General features: G+C 37.9%; 2 protein-coding genes across 2 annotated transcripts in view; one reads left to right on the forward strand and one right to left on the reverse strand.

The window, feature by feature from the left end:
- The window catches only part of CLK1 (CDC like kinase 1), a 280,468-nt gene that overhangs the window by 133,251 nt on the left and 122,686 nt on the right, over positions 1–24,531 (forward strand). The gene's annotated exons all lie outside the window — the stretch shown is intronic.
- SGO2 (shugoshin 2) lies at positions 940–24,447 on the reverse strand. Its single transcript, XM_063304287.1, has 11 exons — positions 24,388–24,447; positions 23,760–23,783; positions 20,855–20,975; positions 15,343–15,513; positions 11,703–11,878; positions 9,815–9,892; positions 8,238–8,320; positions 7,455–7,684; positions 4,904–6,514; positions 3,047–3,185; positions 940–1,325 (listed from the first exon to the last, which is right to left on the reverse strand). Exons 1-11 carry the CDS (start codon positions 24,445–24,447, stop codon positions 1,220–1,222), a joined length of 2,799 nt encoding a protein of 932 aa, XP_063160357.1. The 3' UTR covers positions 940–1,219.

A 24,531-nucleotide genomic window follows, 5' to 3' on the forward strand; every position in this document is an offset into this window, starting at 1 on the left:
AATGAAACAGTAGTTGAAACACATTGACCACAGACTAGCCAATCACTATCCATCCTTGCCCTCCTTGATCTCTCAGTGGCATTTGATACCACCCAATCATGATATCTTTCTGACTCTCAAGGTTGTGGGGTGGGGTGGGGGACAGAGAGTTACAGTGGTTCTCCTCTTTCCTCTGGTGTTGATTCCAAACAGTGTTAGGAGAAGGGGAGAGATTTATCCTTAGACTTCCATTCTGGGGAGTTCCTCAGGCCTACAGGCTTTCACTGCTCCTATCTATATTCTGCATGAAGCCACTGGGTGAGGTTATCCATTGAGATGGGATAAAGTATCATCCTGTGCTGATGATAGGTAAAGGTAAAGGTTTCCCTTGACGTTAAGTCCAGTCGTGTCTGACTCTAGGGGGCAGTGCTCATCTCGGTTTCAAAGCCGAAGAGCCGGCGTTTGTCCGTAGACACTTCCTCCGTGGTCATGTGGCCGGCATGACTACACGGAACGCCGTTACCTGCCTGCCAAAGCGGTACCTATTAATCTACTCACATTTGCATGTTTTCGAACTGCTAGGTTGGCAGGAGCTGGGACTAGCAACAGGAGCTCACCCCGTCACGCGGATTCGAACCACCGGTGCTGATGATACTCAGCTATAATTTCTATCCCTGGCTGAACAAGTGATGTCATTAAGGGCTTTCCAAGCACCTGGAGGCTATAGGGGTCTGAATGGGGTAAAACAGGCTTCAGCTCAACACAACCATTGTTAAGCAACCCTCTACCCTGATGCAACTTCTCAAAAATAAAGCTAAGAAAGCATGGTTGCAAGAAGGTTTCCTGCGATACTTGATCCATAGCTGCTATTTCTAAGAATAGATCTAGGCTGTGATTTTCCTAATATCTACGGGAGTAGAAAAACCCCAAACAACTATGTGGCATTGTTCTGAAACCATTTTTATTCACTTACAACTGTTTTCATTTTCATTTTTATTTTACTTACAATTTATAACTTTTAAATTCATTTTAATTCAGGAAATGCTATGTTTAAATTTGTATTAATAATAAAATGTTTTCCAATACAGTTTAACTTTGCTCATTTCATTCTTAAACTTAGTGAGAGATTAAAGAGAACAATCAAAGGAAAATAAAATAAGTGAAATTGTTAAGAAAGAAAGATAAAATCTGTTTGACAGGTAGAGTATTCATTGAAATCATTGTTTTCTGTATATTTCCTTTAGATTAATCTGGATTTACTCTTGAAACTTTGCTTATTTTTAACTTTGAAGACTGGAGAATTATGAAATATATCCTTTGTGACATCCTCTCCTCTCCTCAATTTGCTACAAAACAAAATGATTAAATCACAATTGGGTTTGAAATCGATGAACAATCATACAGTGTAACTAATATTGATAAATGTTAAAGTTTATAGAATGTCTATCATTAAATGAACTGCATGTTAATTCTTCATACTGCAGGCCTAGGGTTACCAGATGTTCCACAAAAGGAGGACATGTCCTCCTTTTTATCCTCATGTCCTCAGTCTGACAGGCATAGCCTTAAAATCAAATATTGTCCGGCTTTTTCAGTATCTCACAAGCTTTCTCTTCCTGTGCGGTTTGGGCAAGTCATTCTCTTAGCCCAGCAGTTCCCAACCTTTTTGGCACCAGGGACTGGTTTTGTGGAAGACAATTTTTCCATGGACCGGGGGGAGGGGGGATGGTTTCAGGATGATTCAAGCGCTTCCTCTTTTTCCCAACATTTTATTCTTTTTTCTTCGCACCGTTTGGAGATAGCAGCCAATGGGCTTGCTTTCTCTGACAGGAGGCGGAGCTCAGGCGGTAATGTGAGCGATGGGGAGCGGCTGTAAATTTGCTCGCTCGCCCACCGCTCACCTCCTGCTGTGTGGCCTGGTTCCTAACAGGCCACGGACTGGTACCGGTCCGTGGCCTGGAGGTTGGGGACCCCTGTCTTAGCCCAAGTACCTCGCTTGTCAATTACAGAGACTGATTTTTCCCCGCTTCTTGGGCTGCACCCTCCTTGTTATGTGCACCATGACTGAAGCAGTGAGATAAGTATTCTGGAGGACTAGAAAGGGGCAGGTAGGGAGCAATCTCACTCATTTACCTTCTGATAAATGGATGTTTTGTCATTGGCCACATTCTGTGAACGAATGTGCAAGCCCTCATGGCAGCCATTTTCTCTGAGTACTTATGACACTCCGAATGTGTCCACTGGCCCAAAGGATTAGGTATACCTGCTCTAGTAAATGGAATCATCTGGAAAAAGCTCCAAGCATAGTAGTATATTTAGGTATTGGATTTCTACTGCAAAGAAATAATTGATTTTTACTTTAAATCCCCCAAAAGTCTAAAAAATTGAGAGGTCAGCCCATCCAGTCTGGTGACATAGCTCCATCTATGTCCAGTTCAGCTATCAAATGGGACAGAAAGAGGAAGTGCGGTCTCTAGCTGAAAAAACTGCACACGTCTAGCATAAAAAAGCAGTGCAGCATGGGAAGTAATTGTAATAGCCGCACTGAAGTTAGCCAACCATAGTGGTAATAAAAGCAACTTGAAAAATCTTGTAAAATGTATTTCTTCTGACTTTTTGCTACTATATCCATTGCTCATGCCTGAAATGCACTGGGAATTTCAACCTATTCCAGTGAACCTTGTTTTAGGTTGGGCTTATTTTTCTTATAGCTGGAGAAACTGTTCCATGCAGACCTCTTTCCTTTCACCTCTTCCTATCCTTTTATTTTTATTCTTTCTTTGGGAAGAGGTTCTCACTATAGATCTATATAATTCTAACAAAATAAATACAACAAGGTTCACGGGAATAGTTGAAATTCTCAGTGCACTTCAGGCATGGATATAGTAGCAAAAAGTCAGAAGTCCATTCATTATAAATATCTACTCAGTAAATAATTGCAGAAACCACATTGTTGGATAAAAAAAAAGCCCTCTACTTGGATATGTCTGTAGTTACCAGAAATCAAGCTCAATGAAGGGAGAATTTATTTTTCCAAAAACAGGAGGGAAGAAAATCTCATTTAAACCTTTTGATACTGGGTTCTTTGTAGCAAACTGTTGCTCGTCTGCGTCTAATAGGTGGTACAAAATGTTCTTCGGTATCTTTCTTGGATTTGGGATGTGAATTTATGCCAATATTTGTCAGTTCTTGAAGAGGCTTGTTCCCTGTGAATGCAATAACACTTAAGTCACTAATTAGAAATATTTTTGGATTTTTAAAAAATAATCTTAAATGTGTTTTTTTTAAATATTATGCTGTAGAGGATACTGTGTCAGACAAATTAGGGAGACTTAGGTTCCAATCTTGCTCAACCATGATATATGGGATCATCTCTGTTTGGATGCACAGGGAGGCCTTTGAAGCAACCATAACTTTGAAGCAAACTTTGAGATGTTTCAGAATCTTACTCTTCATCAATTTACCTCCCTACTCTGGCCAAACTCATTGGTGAAAGCATGTTGCCCACTGTGCTGTAGAGCATAGGAAGACCTAAGTCTATGTAAGTCTCTTAGGTTTTCACTACAGCAAACTCAAAAACAAAAAGACCTTTTAATCAATTAATTCATATCACTTCATTTCAGTCAATGACTAGACCAAAAAGAGTATTTTTGCGATATTTTGAAACATGAAGAGATTTACTATACATAAGCTTTCATGAGGACCAGTGCCTGATGTATTACAGTGTTTTCACTTGTCAGATGCACTAACTGTAGAACAATAAATTGACACCTAGGGTGAAGGCCATGGAATACAAGCAAGACTTACAGTCTCTGACATGTATGGGAGGGCATCTTATAAGGTTGGTAGCGAATGCAGCTCACATGTGTGGAGGGGTACCTTTACTATGCATAACTCAAATGATTCTGGATACTAAAGAAACCAAAAATGATCTAATGTTCGAAGCACAGGGACCACTATACCTAACTCCATGATTCCAGTTATTATACGGAACATGTATCTATCATCTAGAGCAAAAATCTGCAACAACAGTCCTGTTTGTGCTATTTCTCTGGAGAGGCATTTTTTACCTGACTCTTTTGTATCATGCATTCTTAGAATTGCAATACCCATTAAGAAAATGAAAATAAGTAAGTAAGATGCTAATACACCTTTTTTGTATATGATGGCAATAATTCAGTTCTGGGAGGGTTTTTGAGTTTCAGACCAGCTCTACATGGGGATACCCTTGAAGAGTATCTGGAAGCTACAGCTGGTCCAGAATACAGCGACGTGGGCTATCTTTGGTGCCCCTAGAAGGGCACATGTAACACCTCTAGTACGTGAGCTGCACTGGGTACCAGTTTGCTTCCGGGTCCAATTCAAGGTGTTGGTTACTATCTTTAAAGCCATAGATGGCATGGGTTACCTGAGGGACTGCCTCATCCCCATTATAACAACCGGTCCCACCCAGTCAGGCAGAGAGGGCATGTTGCAGACCCTGTTGGTAAGAGAATGCCGTCTGGTGGGGTCCAGGAGGCGGGCCTTCTCTGCAGTAGCTCCCACCCTCTGGAACATCTTGCCCACGGAGGTGAGGTTAGCCTCTTCTCTCCTGACCTTCCGGAAGTCCCTGAAGACCTGGCTCTGCCACCTGGCTTGGGGCGGGGAGGGGAGTCATCATGTTTGGGGATGGCTAGTGCCCTAAGTGCTCATCCCACGCAAGGACTGAATTAGATCATTTGCCATCTGGATTTTATTCTTCCCTATATTTATTATTATATACTGTATTTTTATATATTGTAATTATATTGTATGTTTATTGTTTTATTGATTATTTTATTGTAAACCACCCAGAGTCCCTCTGATGGGAGGAGATGGGTGGCGACAAATCTGATAAATAAATAAATAAATAAATAAACTTCATCCCAATTAGGGTTACACATACCAGAATCTTGCACTGGCTCTCTGTTGCATGATTCTTCGTAAGTTATGTCCGCCTTCTCTGTAGAAACACAATCATTTTCTTCTTGATAATATCTCTCAGAGTTATTCAGAATGGGGATAGTCTCCCTTTTATTTTGATCATGTGTGCAAACAAAGTAAGTTTTTCTGCTTGGCTTTGATGTGGAACCTTCTTTTTCATGTAATGTTTCAATAGAAATTTCAGCATCTTTTATGGAGCATGAATTTACTCTCTGAACACTGAAAATTCTTCCTCTGTCTTCAGATGGCTTATGTGGAATATTTTCATCATATAATTTTTCATTGTGTAATTTCTGTTTCATGTACATTTTTTTCTGATTAAGAGAACCTGGATATATAATATTTGTCTTCCGGCTAGCTTTTGCAAAAATTCTTCTTTTATCACTTTGTAAAATGTCTTCATTAATTTGATCTAGCTTTGAAACATTTAAAGCACCTTTTTCTATTATGCTGTATTTGGAAGTACCTTCTTTGCTGCTGCATCTGTTTTTTATACTGGTTCTTTGACCTTGTTTTGTTTGGCAGTCATATCTGTATTCCTTTGATCTGCATCCTTTCAAATTTCTTCTTAAATATTGCATGTTTTCTATTTCACAGTAGTTTGCTTTGCTGATTTTGGAGGTAACAGGATAACTCTCATTTACAGCTAAAGTCTCTTGAACACCCATTATGTGGCTTGCTGTTGGTAGCAAACTTTCAACATTACTACCTTCTAATAGTGTATTGTGTTCAGTAGATACTTCCAAATTTTCTCCTGGATTCTGCCTGACTAAACCCTCTGTTTCAGAAATTATTTTTTCCTCTTTTTCTGTTTCTAAAATATTAGTAGTTTGCAGCTGACACTTGAGATCTACCAAACGCAGGTGTTTGCAATTTTTGTTACTGTCTTTATTATCTTCCCCAACATCTTGTTCATTGTTGTTTTTCAGTTTCACTTCCAAAGCTGTTGTCTTTTCAAACAATTCTTCTTTCAGCAGTAACTGTTTTTTTGGTTTAATGGTTTGGATGGGTTTTGGAATATTTTCATTACTTTTTTTTGGTTTACTGCTAAATTTATTTTTAATCTGTTTTTCTGTACTTGCAAATTTTACTTTTCTTAAACTTCCTGAAATTTTGTCAGCTTTAACCTTATTAACTTTCTTATCTCTAGATTTAATTATGACTATTTCACCCAATTCACTTGCAGTTAATTCCATTTCAGTATCGTATATAGTTTCCTCTGATTTTTGACTTTTTATTAAATCTTCTTTATTTATGTGAATAGGCTTATTGTTAGGCTGGGAAGTCAATTCAATATGCGAAACATTTGGGGCTCTCTGATTACCTATATCATTATTAGTGTAAACTTTGGCTGTGTAAAAATGCAATATGCAATTTCTGTCTTTTTTGGTATCAAAATTGTTTAGAACAGGGTGAATACTTGAAACGCACATTTGTTTCTTTCTTTCGGTTATATATCCATGGATTGGAAAGGGACTATTATGTCCTTTTGATTGTCTTTCATATTCATCTGTAGATGATGCATAATCTAGAAAGGTACTATTGGAGATTTGTTCCATATGGGATTGCTTTTCTGAAAAGCAAAATCAAGAAAACTATTTAAAATGTTTAAGTTTTATTTTAATATATCTAACATTGATTTTATATTGCTATAGAACAAATGAAATCTACTTTCAGTACTAATCACAATGCAGTATTTGACTGGCTTGTAGACCTTCGCAGAAGTATTCACTAGGGCTATGTATAAAATTGATTAGGAAGAAGTGCTCTGGATACTGTGCTGGCACATTCTCTCTCTGGTATTCATTATTTTATTTTTTTCTAGATTTCTATATTGCTTCCCATTAAAAAAATCTCGAAGCAGTTTATAATTGAAACAAGAGTTGCAGTTACTTTAAAAGTTGCATTAACTTTAATGAGTCAATTCCTAAAACTGGTCCATTTTTTTCCATTGATATTTCAAGGCCTGTCTAAAAATACATGTATTTCAATCATTTGTTAAAATGCCAAATAAATGAGTCATATTATTAGAGCTTCTCTGAAGATTACATTTGAAGCAGTATAATTTCCTTTTTACCAACTGCCAATTGTTTTCCTTATATGATTTTTATTTTCTTTCCCTCTAAAGTTTCTATGGTTTTTGGCTTCTGAATCTAGCTAACCAAGAGAACAAATTCTAAATGTTGAATTATTCCACAGGATGTGCTATCTTTCATTATTGTCTTTGTTCGTTTTGAGTTCTGGAGATAAGGTCTGTGCTTTCTTCCCAAACATCATCTGATGGTAGACATTTGGAGCATTGAGGACTTTAATTCTATTTGTCAATTGTCCCAGTCTCTCTCAGTAAATCTCATCTGAGGAGTCTGATGATAATTTGGGATGAATTTGGAAGGATCTACCTACCTACCTGCCTGCCTGCCTGCCTACCTACCTACCTACCTACCTACCTACCTACCTGGCACCATATAGTGGATGATACCCTTCTCTACTGCATAAAAATTAATACAGTATACCTTCTGGAAATGTATTTGTGGCAAATTCTTTTTCCACTTTATTTATTTCACTTGGTTTTGGCATTTGCTTAGGGTCTAATATCTGAATGTTTATTTGATCAGCTGCAATTTCTTTTGATAGTACAGATATCTGCTTAAAAGGGTCATCTGTGTCACATACAAAGAAGTTCCTTTTTTTCCCCCCATCAGTTTCTACAATATGAGGAGTGATCAAATTTTGCTCAGTAGGTCTGAAAGGAAAAGGAAAGGAGAGTTACTAAGAGTGAATAATATTCATTAATATAAATATTAAAAAATAAAAAACAAATTTTGATCGCATGATGAATTGTGCTTCAAGTTACATTTTAAAAAAAGAATGGAATAAAGGCCCATAATTTAGGTAGTATTGTATGCTGCTTTGAGCAAGAGTACAAAGATATTCTGTTAACAGCATATCATATTCTATAAACATACCCGCATACAACATAGAGAAAATAAGACCCAAACTTTAAAATATTTCATTTAAATCCATTAAATTAGATGTGCTACATGGACAGCAATATAAATTGTGATGCGCTAGCAAAATAAAAACAAGTGATAATTTCATAAATTTTCTGATCTAACAGTAACTCATATATTGGCTATGTATCTTTTGGAGTCAAGAATACACTTTTTTTTTTCTGAGTACAAAATAAAGCTCAGAAACTGTTTCTGAAGCAGCTCTTCACTGTTGGTTGAATTGGCAGATTCTTCTGTTTTCTGTTCTGATTTTTATCTAGTTTAATAATTAAACTCAAATATTACCTTACTTGATGATTTGAAAGATTGGATTCATGACCAGAATTGCTGCATTGAGCATCATCCATTGTTACAGGTTTTGGAATACACTATTCAAAGGAAAAATAAGTCAATATATTCCTGGGATTCCCAAGTTTTCATGGCTTGGAATTCTGAGACTTGTGTTTATGAGTAGTCTTGCAAAATGGCTGCTGTGGTTGTGGATGCTCTTGCAAAGTGGAACATCCACTCCTCATATCTGCTCTCTACTACTCCAACTTATCTTCTGCCATTTTTCTGGCTATGTGGGCACAGAAAAACTGCAGTTACCCATTCATTCTCTAAAAATACACCATTTCAGGCAGAGAAGCACCTTTGGAAATAAAGATCATGCTGAAGGCTGGCATTTTTCTTTGTTAAAAGCTAGCTTTTAATTTTTTAAACTAAAACATTTAACGTTTTAATTTTTAATGAGAAAAGTCAGAAGGTGCAAGAAGCCTGTGAGGACGTTTATACATCTAGTGTATAGATTGTGAGGATTTTTTCCAAGGGAATATTAATCAGTACTGTAAGCACATTCTATAATACAAGTAGTCCTCATTTAGCAACTGCCTTGGATAGTGACCATTCATAAATATGACAGTAATAAACGGTAGTAAATGGTAGTTAAAAAACCATTTTCTGACCAATGTGCACTCTTACACCCAAATTTCTGCACCTGACAACAACGCATGCTGGAATAAGAGTAACGCTGGCATTGTTGCAAAAGAGAACTTTATTTAAATGAGACAGTAGCAACCAGCGATCTTCACAGCTTCTCAGTCATGTGGTTTGCTTAGTGACCATGTCACTTAGTGACCATTTTGCCGGAACCAAATGCAGTTGCTAAATGAAGACTACCTGTTTAAGTTTCAAATGTTTGCAGCTTTTGGCTAGGAAATATAAAGCACACAAACATACCAATATGCATAGTGCTTATCTATTAGAAAAATATTTAATTCATACTCATTATTTTATAAACTAAGTATATTTTTACTCCTATTAAAAAAAATTAATTTGAACAACTGCATCCCCCCTGAGGTAAGGATGGCACCCTCTTTCCTAGGGTTCCGGAAAGCTTTGAAAACCTGGCTTTGGTTCCAGGCCTGCGGTTGTTATTTTTTTAATGGCTCTTGTTTGTTTTGTGGATTTTGTTACTAAAGCATGTTAGACTGGGATGTCTGTTGATTTAATATTCTTATCTGTTTTTATGTCTCTTTTAGTTATGTGTGCTGCCCAGAGACAACTGGAGATGGGCAGCCAGTGAATTTAAATAAGTAATAATAAATAATGCAGGTAGTTCTGAATAGATGTCTGTATAAATATATCATGTAGACAGGACTCTGATTATTTTATTTAATACTTTTTTCTTGTATTTTCACCAGATCTCAAGAGTAATTTCTGAAAATCTCTGAAAAATTTCTTTATAAAAATAATAAAGGCAGGATAAAAAAAAAATCTTTAAAAATCAAATAAAACTAAGAACTGTAATGATGAATAACAAACAGACATAATAGCTATCCTGCTTGGGTCTATGATATAACAGTCATACAGCTGACACATACCTCAGAAAAGGTGCTTATTTCAATTGCAGTTAAAATATTATTATTCATGAATGCTTGAATTTCTTTTAGAGTTTTGTTCTGTGCATTAAAAAGAATAAAAATATTAAATATAAAATACATTTTCTTTTATGCAGCCAAAGTGAGTAAGAAAAATGGTTGATTTTTAAAAATTTCTTATTGTTAGGACAGAAAAAGAATCAGTGTTGAGACCTAATATATTTGATCTAGGGAAGCACAGCAAATCTATATTCACATTATTATTATCATTATGAAGATATGCCTCAGCTACATCAGCAAAATGTCTGCTATGTCCAATGTGCATTCAGAATGGGATTGAAAAAACACACGATAAAAAAATTGTACACTTGGTATAAAAAACTGGTGATAGACCAAAACCTTGGGAAACACTTCATCCAATCTACCCCTTCCAGTTTCCCCTCATCCTTTCAAATCAGATAGTATAAACATGGCAATGTGGATGAATTTTTTAAAAAGTTTCCCTCTGTTACAAGAATTGGGGGAGGGGGGTTGTCAATTGGCCAACATATCTCATACATTGTTGGATCTGCCAATGATACATGAAACATTTGGTTGATGAATCTGCCATGGTACAGCATATTTGGCATTCTGTCATCAGAGCAAATTTCTGGTAAATCTCATAGCCTCTCAATTATTAGACAATGAGCATAAGATTTTACCTAAACCAACTCCCTAAATGATTATTTTAGAAAATTTAGGAAAGAGTCAATGAAAAAAAGAAAATATCAAAATTATTAGTTCTAGTCATTTCTCTAACATGAAACATTTTTCTTCTTCTTTTTTATATGTAATACAATATTTCATATAAGACACAGATTTACCAGTTAGTTGAATTCCAAACTGTGTTGCACAGTGAGGACACTGTTTATGACAAGTTAGAAAACTGACAGAAAATTGACAGAAGTTCCTATTATCTATTTGTAAACAAAAGAGAGAGGCATTCCTTCTTGGTAAATGCTGGTTGGTGGAATTAGTAATTGATTAAATGGATTATTTATGCATGCTGTCAGTTTCTATGCATGCTTACAAGCAAGATAAAGACAAATAGATGCTTATTTTATAAATACTTAAATATTATTTTTCATTGGAGTGAAACTATCCCTTGTGCTTTAGACCTCCAATTATTCAATAAGGAATTTTCATCATTTCCTTCTCTGGAGGATCTCTCAACTCAAGATAGCCAGCATGGTGTAGTGGTCAAGATGTTGGATTAAGAACAGGAGACCTTAGTCCACCTTTAGTCATAGAAGTTCACTGGGTGATTTTGAGGCAGACACTTTCATTTAGCCCAACCTACCTCACATGGTTGTTGTTATGGGGAAAAAGTAGGAGGAGAGTAGAAGGATGTTGAAGAAGTTATGCAGAAACAGTTAAGGGAAAATAAAAGATACTGTAACTGAGTTCTGGGAAAAAAGAAGGCATGAGAAAGAAACTCAGAATAACCTTCCTTTGATTCTGTTTGATATAAGAGGAGGCAAAGAGAAACTCCGGAAGGCTTTGAAGATTCTGTTATTACACCCTACAACAATTAAGCAGCATTCCTATAATCCTTGCGTTGTCTGTCCCTGACCTGGCCTATCTTGGGCTGACAAAGAATGAATACCATGTACACCACCTTCAGCATCTATACAAAAGGCAGAATATAAATCTAATAATTAAATAAACTCAACAGATCAGATTCTGAGGACATTCAGGGAATTGCAAAGAAAAGTAAAACTGCCCCCTGCACATTTTACTGACATAAGCTATTCTTTTAATAGGAAGGAATAATTGGATATTTTCTATTAGTTTTATATTCTTAAGAAGTGAATCAAATATTAGATCCCATTGTTTACTTTTTAGAATGTACCAAGTAACTTAGCTTTTGGCGAAGTAAGACATTTTGCAAGTTCAGCCCATCCAATTCTTTTTGTAATAATAGCTTTTCATTTTTCAGCCGCCGAGAATTTTCCTTCTCCTTACTGAGGGCCATGGCCAATGCCTTATTATTACATTTCAAAGAACTTTTAAAAAGTGAGGAGTTGCCTGAATAAAATGAAAAGAGAAAATAAGGGCACTTTCATACTGCCACTACCTCCATTCCACAAATCCTCAAAAGCAGTTTGAATAATGATGACATAGACCATGTTTTGTTTTCTAAACTTACTATATTGTCCACAAAGTTGGAAATATTAAGTAGTATAAAGCTTAGGAAACCAAAATGAAGCCAGAGAATGACTTACCAATTTCTGCAATCAAATTATTTCTTCATTGCTAAAACAGTCTTCCAACAACCAAAATGATGCCTATATACATGGACATCACCAGATGGAATACACAGAAATCAAATTGACTACAATATATTATTGGTAGAAGGAAATGAAAGAACTCAGTTATAATAGCAAATATATGGCCAGGGGCTGACTGTGGAACAGATCACAAGCTACTCATACAGTACTGTGCAAAAGTTTTAGGCAGGTGTGAAAAAATGCTATAAAACAAGAATGCTTTCAAAAATACATTTTGTAATTGTTTATGTTTATCAATTTACAAAATGCAAAGTGAGTGAAAACTGTGTGCAAGTGTACCTAGAAGAATTGATGCTGTTTTGAAGGCAAAGGGTAGTCACACCAAATATTGATTTGATTTAGATTTTTCTTCTGTTCGCTCACTTTGCATTTTGTAAATTGATAAACATAAACAATTACAATATGTATTTTTGAAAGCATTCTTACTTTACAGCATTTTTTCACACCTGCCTAAAACTTTTACACAGTACTGCATGTGAATTCTAAGTCAAGCTAAAGTAGAAGAACAAAGGCAATCAGTGTCCATGATACAATCTTGAGCATATACCCACCATTTTCAAAGAGAACATGGGTGTCAGGGCCAGCCTCGCTCCGAATAAGACACGGACTCACTTAATGGGGATTAAGGATTTCCGGTTTATTGAAATGGTGCTGACAGAGAGAAAAACGGGAATGGAGGCGTGGTGGCACGGTACCCTGTTTATACCCTCTTGCCGGACCCCGTGCTCCTCCACCGTCCATTGTCCCCACTCCTCTGACCGGACGGGCGATTTAGGTGTTGATGTGATTTGTGATAGGTGTCTGGGAGTTTTCTCGGCTGCCGTCTTTGTCCTCTGGTTGCAGGTGCGTCCTCCGGGGCACAAGGCTTGAGTTCTCCTGTGTCATTGATGCTTATCTGGATTACCTAGTGATATCCTTCTATTAAGCTGTAGATCAGTTCATGGGTGTGGATGCTTGGGTGATTATCTGAGCATTGATTTGATTGTGATCCTTCCTCTCTTTCCTGATGATCATGATCCACGTTGTGAGGCTCTTGTGTGCCTTGCAACGGGGTCATGACAATGGGGAATCACATTGAAGTTCTGAACCTCACTGATAGGGAATCAGAGGAACTGTAGAATGAAAACAAAGTTAGAATGTGAAAAGAGATTGCCAAAAATGAAGAAACAGAAGAAAGAACTAGATATCAGAATAGATGGTAGAAATTGCCAAAAGAAGAGAAGCTAAAGCCAAGAAAGAACTATCTCAGGGAAGAATAAAGAATTTCAGACAGCTGTTATGAAAGAAGAAATATTACAATAACATCTGTAAGATAGAAACAGACAAAAAGACCTCCTAACTCAGAAGGAGGTTCCAATCTTGAATTGGTATGCTAAAGGATGTCAGTGGACGGATAGTAACTGATTCAAAGGTTAAACAAAGATGGAAGGAGTATACTGAAATTATGTACAGTACAATGTCAACATCCAAAATAGAAGGTATTCCCTATTTACAAGAATCTCTAATATTAGAAGATGTAGTTAGATCAGCACTTTGGTCATTACCAAGTCAGAAGGCTACAGATCTTGATGGAATATCTATAGAAATATGGCAAGTGAAGAAGAAGAATCTATAAGGTTTCTAACCAAACGATGCCAACAAATCTGGAGAGCCACGGAGTGGCCAGCAGATTGGAAGATGTCAGTCTATATATAATTACCAAAGAAAAGAGACTTAACATACTGTGCAAACTATTGTACAATAGCCTTAATTTCACATGCTAGCAAAATAATGCTTATGATCATTGAATACATATTAGAGTCCTACATGCAAAGGGATGGCCAGATGTTCAAGCTGGCTTTAGAAAAGGATGTAGAACAATATATATTACTGATGATGTCAAAGAATACCAAGAACGAGTCAATATATGCTCCATTAATTATAGAAAGGCCTCTTGATTGTGTCACTTACTGTGGGATGTGCTTAGGAAAATGAAAATCCCAAAACATCTCATTGTCCTCAGGCAAAATATATACACAGTCCAGGAAGCTACAGTTTGGATGGAACACAGTGAAACAGACTGGTTGCAAATCAACAAAGGACCGGGACAAGGCTGTATATTTATTTATTCAACTTATATGATGAATATATATTGAGGGAAGCTAGGTTGGAAGAAGATGAGTGAAGTTTTAAAACTGGGGGAAGAAAAATCAATGATCCGTGCTATGCTGATGACACTATTCTGATAGCTGAAAATGCAAATTATCTGGAACCTCTAGTATTGAAAGACAAGGAGCACAGAAAAATATAGGACTACAATTAGTCCAAACTAATACAACAGGTACAGCAGCCAGCTTTAGAACTGACAAAGAAAAGTTTGAAGTGATATGTACATCTATGACCATAATAAAGATTTGATTTGATACTGAAGCGAGGGATAGCTTCAGCCTTTTAGGAGCAACTATCAACAGTAAAGGAATCAACAGTCAAGAAATACACTGCAGACTAGCATTTGGTAGAGTAGTTACAAAGGCCTTGGAAAATATATTTAGATGCTTAAGTGTCTATATCTACAAAGATTAGAATTGTGCAGGCAACAGTTTTCCTTGTGACTCTCTATGGAAGCTAAAGTTGGACTTGAAGAAGGTTAGAAAGAGTATTGACGCTTTTGAACTTTCATGGCGGAGAAGACTGAGAATACCATGGATAAACAAGAAAAAAAACAAATGGATCACTGAACAAATTAATCCAGAGTTCTCATTTGAGGGATAAATGGCTAGGCTCAGATTACCATATTTTGCACACATTATTTAAATACCTAGCTCTCTGGAGAAGTCTATAATGTTGGAAAAAGTGGAAAGAAAGAAAAAAAGAGGGCAACCAGGAGCAAGGTGGATAGATTCAGTTACAGTGGCAAAGGTGCATTGATAGAAGACTTGAAGGACCAGACTGTAGACAGATCATCTTGGAGAAAATCTATATGGTTGCTAAGAATCACATAACTGATGGCACATAATTAAGTAAATCTGATAGGTCCAACATCATTTGGTTTAACTTGGAATAGAAAGTTAAAGTGAAAATTAGCTCTTAGCCTTTTGTTGTTTTTAGTTTATTTTGCCTAAATTTATTTTGGTAACCATACTCAGGTATACTGGAGAAATTCACAAATACTTTATTTTTGTAAATATGATCCTGATTATTTATAATTTAATTAGCACTTACTAATTATCTTGGTTTTGAATTTAGATGCAAGAGAAGTATTCAGCTTTGTAACTTTTAGAGCTCCATTCTTCTTCTCCATCACATGTCTTTTAATACCTCCAGTGGTAAAAAGGGAAGATACTTCAGGCATTACATCAATTTCTGTCTTTGGTTTATTACCTTGAAGAAGACCTAACAATGGATATAATGAAAAAATATATATATTGATGTTTGCTTTTAAAAATATTTTTAAGTGGGTAGTGTGAGTTAGGATTATCTATCTCTATTATTCAGCCTAAATATATTCATATTTCTAAATGTAATGATAATCACACCCCTAAGAACACCTTAACAATTCAGTCCATTCATCAAATTTAAATGCATAGTGTACTGAAAAATACTGACAATTCCTCAACAAAATTGCACATATTTTCTACTTTTAAAAAGATCTAACCATATTCAGTCCCTCTATACCTCAGGGCAGCAGTTCATAGAAATTATCCATTTTATTTACATAACAATCCTGTGTCCTTTCCTCAGTTAAAGTTTCTATTAGCTTCAGTACACTCTGGCAAACTAGTGTTCTCTCTTGATCACATCATTGGCATTACCTTGTTTCTAGTCCAAAATTTAAATTATTTTATGCCAGTTTCTGAAAACAAGCAGCTTTTCTTGCTTAAGCCAACAAGATCCCAGGGCACTGTCCAAACACATTCTACAAGGTAGAAAATGTAACACTCCACCTGCAGGTCACTAGCCAGTGGGGTATTCCAGCCCCATTATTGACCAGACTTTAACCAATTTTTTTATCTGAAAATACTGACACTCACTCCTTAAGAATAATTGGATTGGGCAGAAAGATATTATGGACACAGCTGGAGCCACGCAACCTCATTTACATTGGCAATTTATTTTACCAGAGTTTAGAATACTAGTAAAAAAAGGTCTTCAATTTCAGGTCCCATTCTAAGTCATAATGTAGTTTGTTTGATTTTGGCTTAGCATGTTGTATGAATACCCACTGTGGCTTAAAATCATTATTTATGTATTGTATGAACTCAGCTAATTGTGATTCAGTCAGTAAACCATGGTTAACAAATCATGGGTTAGCATGATGTTCAAACTCAATTTATGAGAAAGAATACATTTAAAGTCAAATTAGATCAAATGTGATCTTGGAATCTTGATTTATTTTAAAAGCTAATAGGATTGAGACCATTGCATTTAAATAAGGATTTTAATTCACCCATGTATCTTCTTCTCAAATGAATTCCTCCATTTATTATTTGCCCTACTATGGAAATACGCTGTCAAATACCTGTAATCCTTTATTTTCCATGCTTTTCACAAGAAATGTTGCTACTAAGTTGGCTATTTTAGCCACACCTCTCTGGATATATATACTTTGACCCTTTACTCAACTTACAAGAGTGACAATGTAGACATAGGACATTTTGACACAAGTAATTTATAGTGCAACGTAGCCATTGCTTTGGCAATAAAAAGCCCATCTGCATTAATAAAGTATCCCCATAGTGACTGTTGGATGACTCTGTAAGTCTTTTTCTAGTAGCACCTAGCCAGGATACAAATGTGCCTAGGCAACCTCTCCTCCTTCTCCTCCTTCTCTTGTCTCCATTACATGGCCTTCATCTCACCCCCAGTGCATAAGTGAGACAGATTTATTCTGTTTATCAGTGTTAAAAATAGTATTTCCCCCTCTATTTTAACACCTTCAAGGGAAGCCTCAAAGTATATAAAATCTGTTAGGCTTTGTCACTGGAAGGAATTCAGGCAGGCTTTGTTGCTAGTTTGCTTGAAAGATTCTTTCTTGCAAAATATTGTAGAAGTTTCTGTAAATTAGATCCCACTATGACTCTTATGGAATATGCATAATTCTATATAAATAACAAGGATGGTTCTGCTGCTGCATAAAGAAGTTTTGGAATGGAAGAGAAGTTGGAAATCATCCCTACCAAATCTGTACCTCTGCTGCTGTCACTAGCAGCCAGGTGGATCTAGGTTATACTCTACAAAGACACCTTCAGCATGTCAAGGTTGCTGGAGCATGCTGCAGCCTGTCACTGCTCTATGTCTCCCTTTGGCAGGCCAAGGGATTGCCAGTGGCGGGAGAGCAGCTGACTTGCTACCTGCTGCCCTCTGGTCTACTCCTACATAATCCCTCAAACACACAGCATGGAAAATGATGTCACTACTGCAATGGATACTTTTGGCCTCCTCACTTCTTGCTGCAGAAGCCAAGCAATTCAGCCTCAATGCTGGGTTGACCTTGGCTCCTTACTGTGGAGTCTGGGCAAAAGAATGTGAGAAGGGAGATCTGCAAAGCAAACCAGAGCTTGCAGATTTACTGAAAGGAAGATTTGGCACAAGGACCATACTGTCTCTGCAGGGCACCTCAGAGACTTTGTCTGCATTAACAAGGGCTCAGCTAATCCCCCAAATTAAATCAGCTTACATGAACTCTCTCCCCTCGCACCCCAGCAAACCCTTGAATTCAGGTAACTAGCAGTGATTTGAAAAAGAAGTAAGAGGCAGGGGCTGGCAATGGGAACAGAAAATTTCACGCTGGTACAGATTTCTGTTGTCAGAAGGATGGAAGAAAAGCACCTCAACTCAAAGGGAGAAAGGCCCTCAAGGACACTATAAGTTCCTAGGGTAGAAATGGCCACAGATGAAAATCAATTCAAGAAATAGTTTGGGATTCAGCCAACTGGAATCAAAACTCAGTAGCCATAAATGCATTGTTCCTTACCATGAAAGGAAAGAAACCATGAAAGATAAACCTGTGGTTCATCCACAGTTGTGGGACTACATACTGGTTGTGGAGGACATGTCCTCACAACAATGCTTGTGTTTTGGTGGTAGCCCATAGCTGAGGCAGGCTGAAGCTTAATTAAGATAATCGATCGGGAGAGTAGTATTGTAATGTAAAAAGGGAAGAAGACTAGATCTTCTAGACTTGTGTTGTTTATTCGTTTAGTCGCTTCCGATTCTTCGTGACTTCATGGACCAGCCCACGCCAGAGCTTCCTGTCGGTCGTCAACACCCCCAGCTCCCCCAGGGACGAGTCCGTCACCTCTAGAATATCATCCATCCACCTTGCCCTTGGTCGGCCCCTCTTCCTTTTGCCTTCCACTCTCCCTAGCATCAGCATCTTCTCCAGGGTGTCCTGTCTTCTCATTATGTGGCCAAAGTATTTCAGTTTGGCCTTTAATATCATTCCCTCAAGTGAGCAGTCTGGCTTTATTTCCTGGAGGATGGACTGGTATGATCTTGCAGTCCAAGGCACTCTCAGATTTCTCCTCCAACACCACAGTTCAAAAGCATCGATCTTCCTTCTCTCAGCCTTCCTTATGGTCCAGCTCTCGCAGCCATATGTTACTACAGGGAACACCATTGCTTTAACTATGCGGACCTTTGTTGTCAGTGTGATGTCTCTGCTCTTAACTGTTTTATCGAGATTTGTCATTGCTCTTCTCCCAAGGATTAAGCGTCTTCTGATTTCCTGACTGCAGTCAGCATCTGCAGTAATCTTCGCACCTAGAAATACAAAGTCTTTCACTGCTTCTACATTTTCTCCCTCTATTAGCCAGTTATCAATCAAGCTGGTTGCCATAATCTTGGTTTTTTTGAGGTTTAGCTGCAAGCCAGCTTTTGCACTTTCTTCTTTCACTTTCATCATAAGGCTCCTCAGTTCCTCTTTGCTTTCAGCCATCGAAGTGGTATCATCTGCATATCTGAGATTAATGTTTCTTCCAGCAATTTTAACTCCAGCCTTGGATTCCTCAAGCCCAGCATGTTGCATGATGTGTTCTGTGTACAAGTTGAATAGGTAGGGTGAGAGTATACAGCCCTGCCATACTCCTTTCCCAATCTTAAACCAGTCCATTGTTCCGTGGTCTGTTCTTACTGTTGCTACTTGTCTTCTAGACTAGATCATTCTATTATATTGGCCTGCTGCTGGACCATCTCCTCCCATCCAGCCACTGGGCTCTGTGCTTTCATAGACATTTCTGACTTGGCTACTGGAGAGAACAGAACCTTGCATAGCAGCATTTCTTCCTTCCCTTCCCTTCCCTTCCCTTCTTTTTCTCATGGAATATCATGCTTAAGTTGATACTCCCATTGGAGAAATTGTGACCAAAATGGAGGAGTGGAGTCAAGCAGGGGCCAAAAGAAAGAAAGCTGATTTAGTAATTCATATACAGCTATAATTAGGAAACAAGGCTAATTAGCACTCACTTGGAATGGCCACATGGCACTTCAAGGAGCAGAGAAAGAGAAGTGGAAGTGGAGACAGTAATTCAGCTTAGGCCCTGTGAGCAAGCAGCAGGCTCAAAAGTATCAGGATTTCCTGGTACCCATGGCTCCCCCTTCCAGTCACCATGGCATCCCCCCAGCTCTTCCTTCCCCACTTGTAGGAGAGCACCACTGCCACCACTGCAGCAGCTAAGTGCCACCCATGTGAGGACAGCAACTCTACCAGCCTCTTCTCAGGTGCAGTAAAAGGTTCCTATTGGGGCAGCAGATTTTACAATATATTTTCCTTCCATCCCCAGGACAGGAGAAAAGCACAAGGACCCTGTACAAACAAGCAGTTAATTCTTGTTTTCTAAGAAGGAGCTAGCCTCTTCACTTACCTGTCCTAAGTAGCACCACAATACAAGCTTATTTCAATGGTTTGATTTATATCCTGTCTTTCATTTAGGAGCTCAAGGCAGAGTATGCAGAGCTCCCTCCTCCAGTTTTTCCCCACAACCCTGTGAGATAGGTTGGGCTGAGAGAGAGAGTGACTGGAGCCTGAAAAGGAATTCTCTGGGTTAGGGTCTTTGAGCTGCCCTGAATTGTGCATGCTTTCAGATAGAGGGCTCTGTTTGTTTGTTTATTCGATTTCTACAGTTTCCTGGCTTAACAGCTTTTTTTCTGGGAAGAAGTCTTGAAGAATTATAAATGGGAGACACAAATGTTTGGACCCATGAATGAGGGCAGAATAATCACATGATAAAAGCCTCAGGTGGAAACACTCCTAACATTTTCATTATTTTTCCACATGAGAGTTAAAGTTTCCCACCTCTGAACTTTAGCATTCAGATCAGATTCTGGGAGTCATGGTTCAAATTAAATGCCTTCATTTATGGAATTCCCCTTTATTTATTAGAGACCCAAAACAGATTGTGGGAGTAATCCAAAACCTTCAAGCCCAACTGTAACTCAAGCAAATAAAAAAAAAATTGCAGTATGTGCGTTGGATAAAATATGTTTGGTCTTCTTAATTCTAGAAAAATAAGCTACAGTGTGTGCATGTGTTCATAAACCTTGTTAGGGAGCAAAAAACAAGTGATTTTTTTTTTTTCACATTAATTGAGGAAGGAAGTGATTCTAAACACTGACAGGAAAAAAGGAGGAGAGCCATAAGATGTCATCATTTCTCACCCGGGACACTTCAGGGAATTATGCCTGCCTTTTTAAAACTCATAACCCCAACACCCTGCAGTTTAACCGAAGGGGCCACCTTTGCGCTCTTTCTTTCCCGTGCAGCACTTCGTCTTCCCGCTAAAACCGAAGTCGCGAGACCTGATTGGATGGAGCTCACCGCCAGTGCCATTAAAGCGCGGCCTCGCAACAGCGCGAGCCTTGCAGAGGTGGTTCAGTGACTAAACGCTATGAAGAGGGACGGGGAGCGAAGACTCGCGCGACGAGAAGGGCATCGCGCGACTCTGCGGGAGCGGAATGAAGTTTCGGCCTGCTTGGAAGCTCGCGTGGTGGGGATGTACGGTGGAAAAGTGATCGATGGGCTGCTGGGGCTACAGGGGAGAGGAGCTCGCTTGGCTAGTGTCTTCATGACTGGGAGCCCTTTGGCTTTGCAGCCGGGCCCTGCTTTTGCCCTCTCGTCCTCCCTCCTCCAGTCAATCAGTTGCAATCGATACTTAGGAAATGTGTCTCAGTGTTTTTAGGATTATGACTCTCGGCTATTACAAAGACTTGCCAGATGTGGTCAAAAGGTTGTAAAAATAATTTACAAGCTAATGCACGTTTCCATAGAATTCATACTTACACGCCAGCGGCTCGTCTGCACGTTCCTCTAATCGCGGTACCGTTAGCTAGAAACTACCCCCATGACAACATGTAAACGAATAGGATAATCCGACGTAAGGATAACTGTCGGAAGGTTGGGGCACAGAAACAAAGTAGGGTTGGGACATCAGTTACAGAGCTTGCTTTCAGTACAGTATAAGGACTAGTGCCTAGTGTGAATAAAGATAAAGTCATGCTGACAATGTACAGTTTTCCCTCCTAGATGCCACATATCTGAGAATTTCCTCCATGAAAGTACAGCACATTGACTGACTTGTATCCTTTTTCGTTATAAGCACTCATTAAATATAACACTTACTTGCAATTTATGGGGAATTGTCCATGCAATTTATTGTTACTAACCCAGGGATCAATATATAATTAAAACAGGCTAATTCTATGAATTGCTACCCTAGTGACAGACTGGAGCAATTTTTAGCTTTGCATTACCATTCATTAGTTTTGTTTCCTGATTAAGAAGTAGCTGTTTAGGTTTTGCAGAAAAAGGAAAGCAACCTCATGCATGTTAAGGTCTTTTCACTCTACCAGATAAGTGGACTTATTTATTCCAACACTGGTAAACTAGCAGATCTTAAACAATGTGAAGATATTTATCCATAGATTAATAGTTAAAAGCAAGTATTTTAGCTGCTAACCTGTAGGCAGTTTACAAATACTAGCACTGTGCTACACCAACTGAATAAAAGATAATTTCTCCCATCCAGCATATTGCTTAGAATATTGCTTAAACTGAATAAATCCCACCAATCAATAAGAACAGAGATTAAGTTACAGCATTGAATACATCTGAAGCCTGAAGTTAAACTATTTATATCCATCCAGAATTCTTCCTTTTTTTTATTGATATTGCCTATTAAATCAGGATAAGTATTTTTTCTCACACTTTGTTCTACCCAGGGTATTTTGGTGCTCTAAACCTCTGTTGGTTAAGGCTGTTGATATTTTATCCTTTTTTCTTTCAGAAATAGATAATAGATTGCTGTTATTTTGGTGTGGCACAGAAACCATGGGAATAAGACTTACTCTTTGATAACTAAAACAAGAATAACAACATACTTTCATTTTAAAGACTTCAAAATAAAAGTGAGCTGGTTCAGATATGTTTCTGAGTTACTAAGCATTAGTTTATAAAGCTAGGGCACAGGGAAGAGATAATTGGCAAGATTCCTGAAGGCATCTGTATCTTAGCTCTTGATAATAATCTCTTGAATGATTAAAGGGGAATCTCATGATTCACTTTTCAGTAAGCTTTGTTATATATATGAAAGAAATTACTTCAACAGTCAAAACAGCAGGCTCCAGAGTACAGTACCTTATTTTTACTTTTGAAGCAGCTCGCTTTGCATGAACAGATGAATCTGTGGAGTCCTTGGTGCTCTCTGAGCCTTGTTGTTTTCTTGCAAATGTTTCATTGCCAGACTAGGCAACATCTTCAGTGTGGTGTTGCCTAGTCTGGCAATGAAACATCTGCAAGAAAACAAAAAGGCTCAGAGAGCACCAAGGACTCACAGTTCAACCCTGAGTTACAGATACTCTCTTTGATTGGTACAGATGAATCTGCAATTACAGCACAGATTATTTGACCCACACAGGTCACCTGAAAAATACTAGACATGACATTTGAGAGCTATATACAGATACGGTGTTAGGTATGAGATGAGTTACACAGTTAAAGTAGAAGCAGATAAGCAACCTGGCTAACAAAAGCTAATAGCAAACTTCAGTCCTTAGGATTTTCTTTGGAAAGTCTCTGTCCATTAGGGCTTGAAAATGCCAGGAGTCATCTTTCTGAAATTTCGTCAGGCTGTCACCTAGATCAGGTTGGATGCTCTCAAATTCATTATATAAATAGTATTATATTATAATTTTGGCAAAGACCAAGGTTTGCTTCTGAACTACAGTACTGTGTTAGTACTACATAGTTAGAAGTATTATTTAATCAGTATGAGTGAAACATACGGTTTAAAGTATGCTGTTTTTCAGAATAAATACATCTACATGTGAATGTCAGTAAGCTGTAAAAAATGCTTTTGCATTAAACAAATTCCTGATTGCACAATTTAATAGCAAAACTTTTAAACAGTTTAAGTTTAAATAACATTAGCAACCATGACACAGAGCCACAAAAATCAGTGCTTTTAAAATAATCTATATAATTAATAAAATGTGAAGCTGTGTAAGCGATTTTATTCCACTTATAACCTTGCCTCTCATGCTTGTTTAAATTGTTTCTCAGTAGCGATGACTAAAGAAAAAATTTAACAGTGTTTTTCATTATCCCTTTGTAATAACCATACCCTTTTTTCATTAATGAAAAGTACCTGTTCATGAGACTTTGCAACTGCCTGCAGAAACATAGAATCCAAAGTATCCAAAAAGACAAAATTTCTGTCTGCTGTCAAGAAAGTGACTGATCTGAACTGATGTATTTGTGCAGTAAAGGGAGGAATTTACCAACTTATGAAGGAAATATAACAGATGCTAAAAGACAACAGGGAACTTTTTCAATGGGAAAACAGGTTTATATTTGAAAACTTTGATGAGTATTAGTACCTCCCTGTCCGTTACTGTATAGCCAATTATCATGCCTTAATCTTGTACACTGGAATAATGCTAATCTGTTCAAGGTACTGTATCTCAAGCTGTTGCATTATTTTAATTCTTCAGTTTTGAAAGCGAATCAGAAAGATGTTTGAACGTCAATGTTACAGAACCTGAGACTTCTGGAAAGGAAAAAAAACGGTTTGCCCGAACCCGCCCCCCCTCCAGTTATTACTAAGCTAGCTGGGTGACTTTGAGTCAGTCTCTCTCAGCCCGACCCACCTCACACGGTTGTTGTTGTCGGGAAAATAGGCAGGAGTATAATAAGTACATAATTATTATTATCTGCACAGTTACAAAAGCAGGTACCAATTTTATTGAACTCAGTGACTTTTAACTTATGCTTGCCTGGCCGCGCAAGAGCGTCACAGAGGCAGCGCAAGCAGCTTGGAGAACTCGGAGAGACATCTGTCAAGGGAGGAACAGTTATTCAAAGTGGTTTCCACATGTCCTGTCTCCTTGGCATCCGTGGGTTGATGTTCCGGGCGCTGC

Source organism: Candoia aspera, chromosome 1 (genome assembly GCF_035149785.1).
Source record: "Candoia aspera isolate rCanAsp1 chromosome 1, rCanAsp1.hap2, whole genome shotgun sequence".
Classification (NCBI taxonomy): domain Eukaryota; kingdom Metazoa; phylum Chordata; class Lepidosauria; order Squamata; family Boidae; genus Candoia; species Candoia aspera.

What these genes read in the sequence shown, in the direction of transcription:
- SGO2 (XM_063304287.1), bottom strand. Translation starts at nt 24,447, where the DNA reads ATGTCTCTCCGAGTTCTCCAAGCTGCTTGCGCTGCCTCTGTGACGCTC. An exon ending in TGACGCTCTTGCGCGGCCAG is followed by an intron (nt 23,784 to 24,387) that starts GCAAGCATAAGT and finishes ATGTTTCTGCAG; the next exon opens with GCAGTTGCAAAGTCTCATGA. An exon ending in AAATAAGCACCTTTTCTGAG is followed by an intron (nt 8,321 to 9,814) that starts GTATGTGTCAGC and finishes TCCTTTGAATAG; the next exon opens with TGTATTCCAAAACCTGTAAC.